We start from the raw sequence: 16,336 nt of genomic DNA on the forward strand, positions 1-16,336 counted from the left end.
CTCAGCAGTGATTTCTGTTACAGAGCTGGGGCCTTCCAAGAAACTGAAGTAGCATGAAGACCTTCTTTTCAAACTCCATTTCTTGCAATCAAGTCAGAACGATTTCAGAGATGTCTCTCAGAGTAACAGGCATAAGTTTTATTGAAGGGATAGGAAAAGGCAAAGGGAGAGAAAAAGTGGGACCTCTTATAGAGGAGAGGGACAATGTACCTCTCCTGTACTGAGTTTTATTGTGGATCCTAGAGAATTTTCCATAGTCTCCCCAGGTCTACCTCTTGACTTTCCACCAACAGCAGAGTGACATCAGACTTTTACATACGTATTGCCATGACAATTCTAGGTTCCCTTGACCCATGCTGAGCTGTTCTAATTGGATTCTTAATCATTTTTACAAGTTTTATGTTAGGAGGAATTATCCTCCCGGAATCTGGTCTGTGAAAAGGGTCACAAAAGTTTCTTCCTTCATAGTAACTTGGGTTCCTCTTATCAAGGTTATTTCTTGCCTGCATTTCCTTGCAGATAACAGGTAGTTTGCTAAGGAGTGTATTTAGCCAGGCAGGGCTGCATGTAAATTGCTTTTTGTGCTTTTTGGCAACGAAAGCATATGAGGGTCAGCACAGTTGGCCCATTTTATAGAATTAGTCTCTTAACCTTGTGTTCACACCATCCTCATCTGTCTGTCCCCTAAAAATTTCCATCTATTAGATCCTGTCTGCTTGACCTTCATTATGTTCTATTCTTTGCTTCACTTGAAGGATACAGTTATTTATTTTTTGAAGAGGTATTATTTCGACATAACTTCACATATATGTCTTGGCAGTGACTTTTTTTGTCAACTTTCCTTGCTACTCAAGTATGTCAAGTTACTTTTTATTTCAGGAATATTGACTTGCACTGTTTGTTCATTTCCATTGTTTTGTGTTTCTTTAGGGATTCCATTTATGTCCTTGTTGAATTACCAACATCCACCTTCAGTTTCTTTATAGCTTACTTTATAATTTTATCTTCTTGTTTCATTTCTGTTTTTTAGCTGTTTTTATTATTTTCCACCTATTTATACTCCCTTATTCTCCTCCACTTCCAGTTTAATTTCTGTGATTCTTTTTCTTGTTTTTATTGATACTTTGTGTATATTTGTTGGCTATAGTTTTATGTTTCAATACATGTATGTATACATTGTATATCAGGGTAATTAGTATATCTGTCACCTCACAAATTTTGTCATTTCTTTGTGGTGAGAACAAAAACTTTCTTCTAGCTATTTTTAAAAATATGTCTTAGCAATAAAACTTCAGAACTTATTCCTCCTAATTGTAATTCTGTGTCCCTTGACTGTCTTTCCTTCCCCTTCTCCTTGTATTCCCTCTTCCCCCATTCCCATCTCATCTCCTCTTTCCCAACTCCCTTCCCATTCTCTGGTAACTACCTTTCTATCCTCTCTATTATAATGTCAGCTTTTTACAGATTCTACATGAGTAAGCTCATTCAGTACATGTCTTTCTGTATGGGGTTTGTTTCACTTAACATAATTTTATCCAGCTTCATCCATGTTGTCTCCGATGACAAGATAGCATTCTTTTATAGCTAGATAGTATTTCATTTTGTAGTTGAACCACATTTTCTTTATCCATCGCTCTGTTATTGGGCATTTAGGTTGTTTCCAAGTTTGGTTATTGTGAATAGTCTTCAATGAACAAGAGTGTACAGATTTCTCTGCCATGGGGATTACTGGATCATATGATAATTATTTTTAATTTTTTGAGGAAACTTCATACTGTTCTCAGCAACAGTTATACTAATTTACATTACAACAATGTGGAAGGGTTCCCTTTTTGCCACATCCTTGCCAACAGTTGTTTTCTTTTGTATTTTATAGATAATAACCATTCTAACTAGAGTGAGGTGGTATCTCAATGTGTTTTTGATTTGCATTTCCCTGATGATTAGAAATGTTTTGAGTACTTTTTCAAGTACCTGTTAACTTTTTAATGTCTTTTGAGAAATATTTATTAGGGACTTTTGCCCATTTTTGTAAAGAAAAAATTTTTTAGACTTTGATAGATCTTTATTTTATTCATTTATTTATATGTAGTGCTGAGAATCGAATCTAGTGCCTCACACATGTTGGGCAGACACTCTACCACTGAGCCACAACTCCAGCCCATCTCTTGCCCATTTTTAAACAGGATTATTCTTTTGTTTTTTGCTGTTGAGTTCTTTATATTTTCCCATTTTCTAACCTCTGTTTCATCAAAGGCTGAGCATTAATAATTAATGATTTGTTTTCTTTGTTTTGCTCTTTTAACTAGGAGGGGAGTGGGGCTTCAGATCTTTCTTGGGTAACTTATATCCGTTGGTTTGTTTTTCTTCTATATGTATTCTGCAGAGACTTTATGGTCAGAAAAAATCCTAAGTGACTCCTTCCCCAACATCTTCTCTTCCACTAACTACACCAAAACCACTGGCATATGTTTAGCTTCTTTAGTATTGCTATTACATGGTAGGAAAGAAACGATTCCTAGAGGAACTTCTTGTGTCTTTTGCGGTGAGAGTAGAATTTGAGGATTTTGTCAGAATCTTGCTTGTTCACTTTCATCCTGCTGCTTGTTCGAATTGGTTGGGGTGAGGGTAGGTTGTTGGGAGAAGCTCTGAGCCTTTCAATGTGCACATAATTATCAGCCTTTAAATTAAAGCAGTTCTTTATGTCAGTACAGAACGGGCCCATTTTCAGTGCAACTAGTTTGTTTGCAATTTCTGCTTCCTGTTAGGCATTTCATAGGGTTTGAGGAATTGAGACTGGGAAATCTTGAACATACTTTGCCATTTTCCCCTGCATTTGTCCCTAAACATTTTTGGTTATGAGAAATAGTACTTTCTTATTGATACTGTTTAAAGTGAACAATAATGATTATTATAACTCCCAACACTCACCTTCTGACACCTAGCACATTGGCAGACATACAAATATATGCATTAATGTGAATTTTGTGAAACAATTACAATAGTTTTTCTGTCACAGGACCAGACTTCCAAGATACCCTCCTTGTTAGCTATTATTATTAATACTTTCTTTTGTTTCCCCTTTCAGTCATAAAGTATCGGATAAAATGCTTTGAATATGAATTTTTAAATTGCTTATTTAACATAGACGTTTCTGTAGATAGACATACTTGATGTCTTTTTGATCTGATTGCATTATTATTTTCTCTGATAGGCTTTTTATAATTAGATGATGTAAAAAAATAGTGTAATAGTTATAAATTCAGTAGTAAGAGATGCTATAAATCTTGATTAGTAAGTTCCAGGCCTCTTGGATTGAAATATCTTATTTATTTTTCTAAGAATTACTATATGCAACTTGTGGTTCCTCACCTAGAATCTTAATTTCTAGGTATGGGAAATAAAATTTATATATAAGAAGCAAAATTTAAAAAGTCTGATTGCTTCTTGGCCTTTTGACTAAGATCAAGTGTAAAACAAGTTTAAGAACTGGTATGTTCAAGTACATAATTTTCATAATTTTCTCCAAAAATTCTAAATAGCATTCCTTTTTTTCAAAAAATTAAAGTAAATGTAATTTACTTTCTATTTGAATGTTTTCAATTAAGACCTCAGTTTAAGTGTTCTGGAGCACAGAAGTCAGGATTGGAGATTACTTAAATAATTGAATAGAATTTTCATCTTTTATTTCTTTTGAACATTTTATGTGCTGCCTTAAAATTTAATTGCATTAAGGGAAATGCCACATTTGTGAAGCTTAGTCTTTTATCACAATATAATACTGAAAGATGTCATTCCTTTTTGATGAAGATATTAGATTGAAACATCTAAAACTTCAAATAAATTTCAAAAACATCAAAACTCAGTAGAGCTATTGTTTGGTGAATACTGCTTTTCGTAAAGAAGTAAAATTAAAGATCAAATTGCTTACCTATTGAAAAATGATAAAAATGAGACTTTAACAAAATAAATAAATAAAATCCTAGTCTGATTTGTGAGCTATATAGATTATCTAGTGTTTTTATGAACAGTTGAACCTTTTAATTAGGATATTGTTATGGAAAGCAAATAAAAAAACTTTCTGTACCAAAGCATGATGATGATTGTTTTCCCATTGAACTACAGGTTTCTCTGGACCTCTGCTGACATTCTGTCCTGAAAATTGTGCTTGATTGGATTCTCTGTTAGAGAAATTTTTTTGCTACTGTCCTTATCAAGATGATTACAACACCTTTAAAACATCCAGGAATTCATTTGTCTTCAGAGACATCTCAAAAAAGAAGTATGCCCCTGGATGCAATCTTTTTTGACAACATTCCTTCAGGCACACTTACTCCTATAAAAGATTTGGTCAACTATCAGAACGCCTCTTTAAAATTGAATGACCATAAAAAGAAGCAATCTCTAGAAATAACAACTTCTAACAGTAAAAATATATTTCAATCTACCATGCTAACAGAGGCTACTACCTCTAACAGTTTTCTTAACATTAGTGCTATCAAGCCCAGCAAGGATAGATTAAAAAGTAAAGCAAACTATGAATCACCAGGAAAAATATTTCAAAGAATGAAAGAAAAAGTACTGCGTGATAAGCAAGAACAAGCATCAAGAAACAGTGGTTTGTTGGAACCACCAAAAAGTGAAAATCATAAAATCATTACTCCTAACAAAGATGAGAAAAGACTATTACAGCATACCTACCTCTATGAAGAAAAGGAAAACAAATCATTCTTATCAGATAACGATTCACTAAGAGGTTAGTTTTATTATGTGTTGGTTAAAAAGCTATAAAGTCCTAAGTGTTTTAATGTGTCAGATAACTTAGGTTATCTTGGGATACAGTAATGAGCAAAATGCACCAAAATCTCTGCCTCTGTGAGCATAGCCCACGTTCAGGTAAATTAAAAGAGTACTTTTTATAGTATAATTGAAGAGGAAAAGTAGAAAGAAGAAGAGAAAGGAAAAGCAGAGTAAAGATGATGGGGAGAGTTGGAAGATGTTGTAATTTTCAGTGGAGTGGTCAGAGTAAGCATCAGTGAGATGGCAGTTGAGCCCAAAAACTGAAGGAAGTGATAGATATTTTGGGAAATGGAGAAGGATGATCCAGACACCTACATAACAGCTGATATAAATGCCCTCAAATAGGAGCATGCCTGAAAAATTCAGGGACAAAATATAAAGTTATTGTGTTATGAAATAAGACTGTATGATAAGAGAGGATCAGATAATATAGAACTTAATAGATTAAAAAAATGTAAAGGCTTATTTTTTACTGAGCAAAACAAGGAGCCATTGGAAGGCTTTGAGCAGAGGAATGGCAAGATATAACTTACGTTTTTGAAATATCACTCTGGCTGTTGATTTGAAATAGAAAAACTACAATAATGCATGTGGCAGATAGTACCAACTTGGTCCAGATGGTAGGAGTGGTTAAATTAAAAAGTGGTTAGAGTCTGGATATATTTTGAAGGTAGAACCAACAGACTTGGCTCATAAGTTAGGTGTAGAATGTAAAAGAGAAAAGGCATTATAAAGAATAATTCCAGGTTGGTTTTGGGGTTTGGGGTTTTATCCTGACCAACTGGAAGGATAATTTAACTGAATTGTTGTAGATTGAAGGAAGAATGGTATGAGGAGCTTGTTATTTTTTGGTCAGATTAATTTTGATATGTCTATTAGAAATCTAAGTGTGTATGTCAGTTAGACTGTTAGAAAATTGTAGTTGGAATTTAAGAAAGTAATACAGGGAAGAGAAGTTCATTTGGGAATTATTAGCACCAAATTATTTAAAGCTGTGAGATTAAATCAAAGCGTTAAGTGTAGAAAGAAGAAATGTTCAAGGGCTGAGCCCTGTGGTATTCCAACATTTAGAAGTTAAAATAAAGAGTAGAAGGCCACTGAGAAAGATGATCAGGAAGAATGAGAACCTGGAGAATGAAGCTGAAGAAACTGAGAGAACAAAATGCTCAAAAATGGAAGGAGTCATAAACTGTGTCTGACCCAGCTAATAGAGCAGTAGACTGAGATTTGGCCCTTGGATTTAGCGATGTGGAGGTCACTGGTGACTTGAATGAGGGCAGTTTTGGTGGAATGGAAGGAGTAAAAATGTTACGAAAGGGTTCAAGAGAGAATTAAGTAAAGAAAGTAGACATGGTGACCATAGATAAGTATTTCTGAGGAGAGCAAAGAAAAAATGAGAATTGTTAAAGAATTTATGTAGTTTTTAATATTTGGTGAAATAACAGTATTTTTATATGCTTTTGTGAATAATTCAGTGGGAAGCGATGAACAGATTGCTTGTTTGATTTCCTTGAATAGCTGAAAGGAAATAGAATCTAATGCATAAGTAGCAATTTGACCTTAGCTGGGACACTAACCAATAGTTAACAAGAACAAAAGCAGTATATAAATACAGATACTGGTGGGTCATTGTAAAACTTCACACATAGTCTGAAATAAGAAGTAAGATCATCAACTGAGAGTGAGTATGGGATATAGTATTGAAGATTGAGGAGGTGGAAGTTTGGATAGTATAGGAGTGGGGAATAGTTAATTATCTAAGCTTAAACTTGAGTTTCTGGGTAATATTAAATTGCTATTTGAGATTTGTAGGCATGAATTTGAAGTGGAACCAGTAAATATGGTTGTAAGTTTTCCTCTAGCTCTGTTTAACTTCATAGATGCTGGTGTGGATAGGCAGGGAGTTAAATTTTATTTGGGTTATAGTTTTACCAAGTAAATGAAGTGACAGAAGGACAAGAATTGAGGATGAGTACAGAGGTATAACCACAGTCAGCCATGAAATTTAAACTGATTGAAGAAAAAGAACATCTGAAAGAGATCAGGAAAGTCTTGTTGGGATAGTCAGTGGATTGGAGAGAATGACCTGAAAAGACAGAAAGTGTCAGAAATTGGAGCACATGAAACAGATTTTGAGTAATTTCAGTAATTGATAAAGAACATTTTACAAGTGTTCTCTCATTTAATCTTTTCAGTAAACACCATGGATAGATGTGCATTTACCAGTCTTATTAAATAGAACTGGCAAAGAGCCCATTTTCTTAACCACTGCACAATAGATTGTAAAATAGATCTCAAAAACAGTAACATTTTCTAACAGGGAGTTTGGAGTAGAGGTGGAGGACCACACAAAATAATCTATTTCGTATATAGCCTAAGAGAAAAGGGAAAATGTTTCGTATACATATAATACAGAATCTGAGAAAGGAAGAAGTACGTGTCTGTTTTGAGACTCTGATAACCCATTCACCAGAAAATGCACACAAATTTTGTAAGTAATTTTAGAAACATTTTTGTAGCTCCTGCATGAACCTTAGAAACCAAAAAATAAAGGACCCATGTTCTACAACATATATTATTTAATCAAACTACCCACTTGTCTTAAATATGTTGCCCTGCCATTCCAATGGAATGAGTTAAAAAACAGAAACTAGTCACTTCCTTTTATGACATCATTCTAATAAATTCTTTATATTAAGATTCATAAGTCCTATTAAAGCATAGTCATTACTTATTTTTTCAAGTATGATATTTGATATCAAACATAAAATAATTCAGGTTTTCTTTCTCTAGCACAAATTTAAGTCTATAATCATCCCCTTTATGGGTAAAGCAATTCATTTCTATTTATAAGAAATATTAAAGATCTAGGATGTAAATCAGAACAAAGTGTAAGCAATGCTAGTAGTCCTTATTTGTCTAGGTGATAGACTTCTGTGCCTCTGAAGGCCTACAAAAGCGATTTCAAAGGGATTTAAATTTTAGTTAAGTCTGCTGTGATTAGGTTTTCAACATGTTGATTTTTAAAGAATAAGTTACCACTCTTCAGCTGTTCTTTCATGTTCTAGAAATTTATAGCAAACGGGTTGGGGATATAGCTCAGTTGGTAGAGTGCTTGTCTCTCATGTACAAGGCCCTGGGTTCAATCCCCAGCACACACAAAAAAAGTGTGTGCTCACGAAATTTATAGCAAACAGAAGCAGAAATTTCAAGGCTGGGTGGTACTTCATGTGTAATCTTAACACCCAGTTTGTGGCAGCACCAGAATTTTATTCCAGATTTCAGTTTTCTGAGTCTAGTAGTTTATTATTTGTTCCCTGTCTTCTTTACTCCCAAAGTTCTTGACTGGAAGTGTGGATCAGCTTGCAGGCCACTGTGTGGGACTGTCCATCTGCCTTTTAGTCGGATTCTCCAAGCAGGGCTTAGGCCCAGGCACATGGGGCCTTGATGTCCGTGTAGATGCTGTAGGCTGATGTGTGTTGCTGTATGGAGGTCAAGCCTGTCCTCGGTGCCTGAACCAGGGCTCCTGGAGGCCATACCCTGAGCCTTGCCACCTCTTGTATCCTCACAGAAGGTTAATAGTATACTTTTGTCTACTTCAGGCAGATTATACCTTAGAGAAATTTTTAAGTTTTTTTCTCAGCATTATATATGTATAAAGAATGAAATAAAGGCATGAGAAAATAATAAAGGGAAAATTTTGTATGACTCATATATTGCAAAAGTACACTGTACTGGTCTAATCATTATTAAACCTAAATGTCTTTATTTCAAGATTTTAAACATGCATTTTTTTTCTTATGTGTAACTAATATAATTTCTTTTTTTAAAACAATCTCAATCTCAGTCCAAGAAGTTCCTGTAGAATCATCAAATATTCTTCCTGTCAAACAAAAGATTCAAGATCAAAAGGAAAAGAAAGCACAACTATGCAATTTAACTTATGGTAAACTGTTGTCTTATTTTGTCTGTTTTTAGTTTGTTAGTTCAGTGTATTGCTAGATGTTCTTGATAATTATTTTCCTATCATAAGCAATAAGTATTGGCTGTGGACAAAAGGTTGGATTATACAATCTAGAGGTACTCAAAGAAATACTGGGTAGAAGGGAGGTACAGTCCTAATTTGAAGGCTTCTTTTTAATATAAAAGAGTTTTAAATTGTTATTTCTTTCTTTTAATTTCATATGATTCTTCTTTAAGTTTTGTGATTTTTTTGCAGAACTTCCAATTCTAAACCAAGAACAAGAAAATGTTTCAGCTGCAGAAGTCTCAAACAAGGCATTAATTAGAGCTCAATTGACAAAACAAATTCTTCACTCAAAAGAGAATACAATTGGAACCACCACATCCAAAAAGGACACATTTGTTTTAGAAGGCAATGATTCTACTTATGAAAAACTCCAAAATTCTACTGTTAAGACTCTTAATACTAATTATGTTCCTATTAAAAATAGTAGTCAATTACTGGTTTCTGATACTGAGGTGACAACAGAAGGGACTTCACAAGGAGAAATTGAGGAACAAAATGAAAAGTCAGTGTCTAGAAAGACTACTCTTTCAGGTTCCATGAAAGATACATGTAAAATTGTACTTGCAAGTCCAAGATGTCATATAACAGTATCTCGGAATTCAAAAAGAAATATTTCAAAGCTTTCTCCTTCGAGTATAATTAAAACTATTACAAATGAAGTTAAAAAAAATAAGGTAGGAAATTTCTTAAGGCAGATATTTGTTTTTACCACTCATTCTTAGCTGTGTTTTATGTTTCTTTGTGATTCTAGGGATAGAACCCAGGGCCTTGTGCATGCTAGGCAAGCATCCTACAACTGAGCTACCCCCAGCTCTGTCACTCCCCTTTCTTTTCTCTTCCTTTTTTTTTTTTTTTTTTTTTTAATTTATTTATATCATAAACAAATGGGATACATGTTGTTTCTGTTTGTACATGGAGTAACGGCATACCATTTGTGTAATCATATGTTTACATAAGGTAATGCTGTTTGATTCATTCTGTTATTTTTCCCCCCACCCCACCCACCCCTCTTTTCCCCTTTCTTTAAAGAAGTTGAACTCTCATGCCTATTTTCATTTTATATTATTATTTACTGTAGCAACAGTGTGGTATGGTAAAAAGAACATGAACTGAAAATAAGAAGACCCGGGTGTTAATGTTTACATTTCTCTGTTTTTCTTATGCATAACTAATATAATTCAACTTCTAATTGTACATTCTTCAACAATTTACTTAAGGGCTTTAAGGATGAATACTGAATTTGTTCCTGCTCTTAATTTTTTTCCCCTGATTTTGGGGTACAAACAGAGTATTTGAAAAAGAAAGGAATTATAGCATATAAAGATTTCAAGATTTACTGATGCAGGGTGATCCATAAAAGACTTCTTAAGAACATCAAACTGTTACATTAGGATAAATTCTCTGAAGGAAGTGAAATGGAAATACAAGTTTAAAAAGAAAGATACAAGTTTTCCCATTTATTTTAAAATAGGTGATTCTGGGTATCAAATTGAAGTGGTATTCAAATTTCATCTTAATTTTACTTATTTTTTGGAAGAGTATCAGTAATTAACCCCAGGGGGGTTTAACCACTGAGCTACATCTCAGCCTTTTTTTTATATTTTATTTAGAGACAGGGTCTTGCTGAGTTGCTTAGGATTTCGCTAAGTTGCTGAAGGTGGCATGAAACTTGCAGTCTTCCTGCCTGAGCCTCTGGGTTTACAGTCTTGTGCCACTGCATCCAGCTCACCTTAATTTTAGAGTGATATAATAATTGCAGTTTTATATTTCAATATATTCACCAGAAATGCATTATTTGCAAATACTTAAACTTATAGTGAAACATTTTAGTTGTTGACAAAAATGTGTGAAGTGGCCAGGTGTAGTGGCACTCGCCTGTAATCCCAGCAATTCAGGAGGCTGAGGCGGGAAGATCCTGAATGCAAAGCCAGCCTCAGCAGTTTAGCAAGGCTGCAGGTAACTGAGCAAGACTCTCTCTTAAAAAATAAAAAGAACTGGGGATATGGCTCAGGTTTTACATGCACTGAGTTAAATCCCCAGTACCAAAAAAAAGTAAAGTGAGTTGAGCAAAACAGTCTGAAGACAGCTATTCTAAGAGATTCCATAGTACTAATTCCTTTCTGTGTGCAGTGCTGCTTATCTGTTACCAGAAGACCAAGCCTCCCATGACTCAGTATAGTTCTATATATCCCCTAATTCTGCTCAATCTCATCCTCAAGTTCTTGAAATAGTGCATCATGCCCTCTTGACCTCTAAATGTCATCAGCAAAATGTTGTATTGTCTATTTTCTTTTTAAATTTTTTTTAATCAATTTATTTATTTTTTTATGTGATGCTGAGGATCAAACCCAGTGCCTCACACATGCTAGGCAAGTGCCCTACCACTGCACCACAACCCCAGCCCGTGTTGTGTATTTTCTGTGAACATTTGTTAACCTTGCTCTAACCAAAATATGACTCTTACTAACAACTCTCATCCGCTTGATTCCATCATTACTCTTTTTATCCCTGGTACTAGGAATGTAATCCAGGGCACTTTCCCGCTGAGCTACATCCCCATTCTTTTTTTATTTTTTGCTTTGAGACAGGGTCTCACTAAGTTTCTGAAGCTAACCTCAAATGTGTAATCCTCCTTTTTCAGCTTCCTGAGTAACTGGCAGATTTCTTCATCTTTAGTGACCTTTTTAACTTTTTCTCTCTATTCTTACTTTGTTATTACTAGTACATACACTAAATTCTCACTTCCAAGCATCCCTCTGTCTCACTGTCAGTTTCTGTTGTTCAGGATCATTCTGCCTCCAATATTCTTCCTCTAAACCTTACCGTCAATACTTCGACCTCACTAAGATAGCCTTCAGTCCATCTATGTTCAGGTCCTCATTTACCTATTTACCCCATGTAGATCCCTGGGTCCATCATTTTATAATCATTGTAGGTTATAACACTCAACTCTTTTTCTCATAACAGCATCCCAAGAAAAAGCTCTTAAGCCTTCACTGTGATTTATAGCACTCCACATTATAATCCTAGAGAAAGATCTCCACCATCACCTCTTATTTCCTTTTGTTTACTCCCTTCAAGTTACTGTGCTTTCTGTGCCACCTATGAAGATCTTTACACTTGTCCTTTGCTTAGAAAAATCTTATAGTTATTCATGTAGCTCATTTGTCACTTTGTTCAATTCCATGCTCCAAGACCTTCCTTAACTATCATACCTGAAGAAGCATTCCATTTATCTCATCCCTTAAACTTATTTCTACTAGTAATTATTATCTGCTGACATCTTAATCTTTGTCTGTTTGGATACCACTACCTTACGTGCCTCTTGCCTCCATCTCCCCTAAACACACCACACACACATACACACTATATAAAAGCAGTATTTTGGTTTTTGCTGAATCCCAACTGTCTAGAACAGTGTGTAGAACTCAATAAATATTTACTGAATAAGTAGTAAATATGCATTTTGATACTTTATTTAAGCATTGTAGTATAGGATTCTAGAGGCAGAATTCCCAGATTTGTGACCTTTCTGTGCTTCTAATTAGATGTGTTTAACATGGCTAAGTTATTTAACTAGATTTTATACTTTCTCTGTCTGTAAAATGAAGGTTATAATACCTGCCTCCTCGTGCTGTAAAGATATCATGAGTATACCTAAGGTACTTGGAACACTGTTAGTATTCATTTTTACTGTAATATTATCTCCATCTGACCAATGCTTTGATGTATTTCAGGTGGTTGCAGATATGGGGAGTAGGAAAAAAAGTAATGTTCTTTACTGTCCCTTTCCAGGTCTTACCTATAATATTTAAAATGAACATAACTGAGCAGTAACAAAGACCATCTTCCCATTTTAACATCTTTTCCTGATACAGTATAAAACCAACACTAGAGAATTTGTCTTTATATGTAAATTTATAATTTCATGTAATGTATATGATGGTTCAAATTAGTTATCCTATAAATTTTGGCTTTTGTTCTCATCAGAGAGTTCAGTCTTACATTGCTAGAAATATAAACAGTTTTTTTGCACAGATGTTCATAGGAAGTTTTCCACTTGAATGAGATTTTACCCACACTAAAATAAAAATGAGTTTTCTGACCTATTCAAATACTTTTGCTTTGAAATAGAATGCTATTAAATGTATATTACTGGCAGTCACCAGAGTTTATAGAAAACTGAAATGCAACTCTAAATCAACTTTACAAAAAAAAATGCTTTAATTGATTTAGGGTCAAGGGTTATGGTGTATGACACAACTCTTTTTCCTTCCAAGTTATTGGGTTCTTTGTGAGAATTGGTGTTTTAGTGTATACCTTGGGATTTTCCCTGATTTCCCACCCCACAGCGGTTAAGATATTTGATATAAGAATATTTGAAATACAATTGCTTCTCGATTGTAGGATAAACTATGCTGTGCAGCATCAGTTTAGTCTCAATATTTTCTGATCATCATACATAAGAATTTTAACAATTACTATTTAAAATAGATTAACATTCTTACATAGATGGGTATAAGGAATTGCTAGGATTACTTAGATGAGTTTTTTCTTGTAATTTAAGTTGTAATGTTTATGCTGCAAGTAGAACAAGTAATATGTTCTTTGCTTAATACTTGATTAGGTAATCCAGCTTCAAGAATGGATGATTAAAATCATCAATAATAATACTGCTATATGTGTAGAAGGAAAACTGATGTAAGTATAACATTTAAATATTTTTGTAATAAAATGTAAGAAGACAGTTGTCTTGGGCTGGGGATATAGTTCAGTTGATAGAGTGCTTGCCTTGGAAGCACAAGGCCCTGGGTTCATATCCCCAGCACCACAAAAAAAAAAAAAAAAAAAAAAAAGAAGAAGACAGTTGTCTTTAAAAAGTTAAAAAGTAATACAAGAGAAACCAGGCACAGTGGTACATGCCTGTAATCCCAATGATTTGGGAGATTGATGCAGGAGGATTGCAGGTTTCAGGCTAACTTCATCGACTTAGTCCCTAAGCAACTTAGTGACATCTTGTATCAAAGTAATAAAAGGAGCTGGAGATATAACTTAGTGGCAAACCATCCCTGGGTTCAGTCTCTAGTACCAAAAAGAAAAAAAAGAGAGAAATGATATCTTTCTATAAAGCTATAAAAACTTTCTCATAAGATTATAAAGACAAAAATATACAATGACTATGCAAATACTCACCATCTTGATTGCCACCAGCTTTCTTATTTTTTCCTGTTTTAAGTTGTTCTTTAAATAGCGACAGCTCAAATTGATATGGTGCTTTATTTTTTTCTGACTGGTATTATCTGCTTAGTCATGTATGATCCTTTAATATTTTTTATTTTCAAAACCTATTCTCAGTGATAACACAAATTTTTTGATAAAACAGTATATGATATCAATATTTAAGGTATGTACATGGACGTTTATAAAGTTAAGTATATAAGATCTTCATTATTCACTTTGCTTGCCTTGTGCCCATTTTCTTAATATCCAAGATGTAGCCTAGATTGTCTTTGTAGGAATCCCATTGTTGATGTTTATACCAGAATTACTTAAGTAAGTTACTTATCCTCTTTCAGACTCAGTTTCTTTATCCGTACAATGAGAATATATTATTATCTTTTTTTTTTTTTTTTTTTTTTGGCAATACAGAGGATTGAACCCAGGGGCATTCTATCACTGAGCTATATCTCCAGCCTTTTTCATTATTTAATTTTTATTTTGAGACAGGGTCTTACTGTCATTTCATTTTTATTTTTAAGATGTGGTCTTGCTATATTGCCCAGGATAGCCTCGAACATGCTATCCTGCCTCAGCCTCCGGGATTTCAGGTGTAAGCCACCACACCCAGTCCTGTAGGTCATTTTAAGAATTAAATGAGTTAATATTTAAAATACTAGGGCTGGGGTTGTAGCTCAGTGGTAGAGCACTTGCCTCACATGTGTGAGGCACTGAGTTCGAGCCTCAGCACCACATACAAATAAGTAAAATAAAGGTCCATTGGCAACTAAAAATATATATATATTTAAAAAAAATTAAAATACTAAAGGAGAGTGATTTTAGAGTATTATTTAAAACTTTGTTAAATAAAGCAAAAAAGAATGCAAGAAGAGAATACTGTATTAGGGTATAATATATAATCGATTTGACTGGATTAAAAGAACTTCCTTGCTTATTATGTTTGTAAATAGTATGTTATTATCTGATGAATGAGAGAATGTTCAACATTCATCTAATATATCTTCTTAATTTCTATTTTATATTTATTCTTAGCTTCATTTAAAGAAATATGAAGAGTAGATTTTTGGGCCAATGATTTGCATAGTTTGGTTTTTTTCCAACTAGAATTTCTTTTTAGTACTTTTCCAAAATGAAAGGTAAAAACATTTGGTTATATACTGTGGGGAAATACACACACACACACACACACACAAGATTAGATGGTTCTGATGTGTTTCTGAGCCTAGCCTGGTGATGGACACCTATAATAATCCTAGTTATTTGGGAGGTGAAGGAAGAGGATCACAAGTTCAGGCCATCCTGGGCAAAATAGCAAGACCACAACTTAAAAAACAAAACAAACTACATTTCTGCACAAAAGTCAAAATAGATTAAAATCTGAGGGACAGAATCACGGAAAATGTTCTTTGGAAGCTTAGTATCAGTTAAGCTGAAGTTGCAAATATTGCCTGCACAACTTATTTAGAGAAAGCTCTGCCTCCATGCTAATGATGTATTTTATATCAGGGACATGGTTTAGTCACAGTACTCAAGGACCACATTAGTGTAGCAGTTAAGTTTTGCTGCAGTGTTTGTGACGCAAATATTTTGTAATTTGATTAACAATATTGCTATTGTTGCTGTAGCCAGAGTGCAGATTACTGCTTTCTATTAGAAATTTGTATACTTATATATGTACATTATGACTCCTGGTAAAATGTGAATATTCTGGCCTTCACTAAGTTATTTTTTTCTTTTAGAGACATGACTAACATATATTGGCACAGTAATGTAATTATAGAGCGGATTAAGCACAATGAAGTTAGGACTTTATCAGGCAACATTTATATATTAAAAGGATTAATAGACAAGATTGCCATGAAAGAAGCAGGTAAATGAGTATCATTGTTAATTGATAAATTGTTTTAATAAGTGAAGCAGTTAACCGAGTTGCTAACAGTGATATGTGTGTATGTGTTTTTAAAATTATGAGTAAAGTAAAACAGTTGATCAGATTGTGTAAAATTTGCATAAGAATTTATCATTTTTGTTGAATTTCATCATTGTTACTCACAGTTTAAGTTTCGTGATTTAAAAAATTTAAGTGAAATACTCTTATTTATAAGGAACTGCTTTATAAGAATATAATTGAACTCCTTGGTTTCCGTCTGTTGAACCTAGCTGACATAACCTCAGTCCTGGTATAATCTAATTTGCTGCATGTTCCTTGCATATAGCTGACTACAGGTGGAAAAACATACCCAAATAGTCTACTTTAAATTTATGCTT

At 33.9% G+C, this 16,336-nt stretch overlaps 1 protein-coding gene across 3 annotated transcripts in view; it reads left to right on the plus strand.

Annotated features, from left to right (window-relative positions):
- The window catches only part of MIS18BP1 (MIS18 binding protein 1), a 44,305-nt gene that overhangs the window by 2,679 nt on the left and 25,290 nt on the right, over positions 1 to 16,336 (plus strand). For 2 of the 3 annotated variants that reach the window (XM_079126021.1, XM_079126020.1), the window contains exons 2-6: positions 4,126 to 4,756; positions 8,642 to 8,746; positions 9,020 to 9,504; positions 13,458 to 13,531; positions 15,808 to 15,938. In XM_079126021.1, coding sequence (XP_078982147.1) covers positions 4,219 to 4,756; positions 8,642 to 8,746; positions 9,020 to 9,504; positions 13,458 to 13,531; positions 15,808 to 15,938 — 1,333 coding nt within the window. In that variant the 5' untranslated portion in view covers positions 4,126 to 4,218. The remainder of the gene's footprint in view (positions 1 to 4,125; positions 4,757 to 8,641; positions 8,747 to 9,019; positions 9,505 to 13,457; positions 13,532 to 15,807; positions 15,939 to 16,336) is intronic. The other variant, XM_079126022.1, reaches the window with a different exon arrangement.

The sequence above is a fragment of the Sciurus vulgaris genome (genome assembly GCF_902686455.1).
Source record: "Sciurus vulgaris genome assembly, chromosome: 2".
Classification (NCBI taxonomy): domain Eukaryota; kingdom Metazoa; phylum Chordata; class Mammalia; order Rodentia; family Sciuridae; genus Sciurus; species Sciurus vulgaris.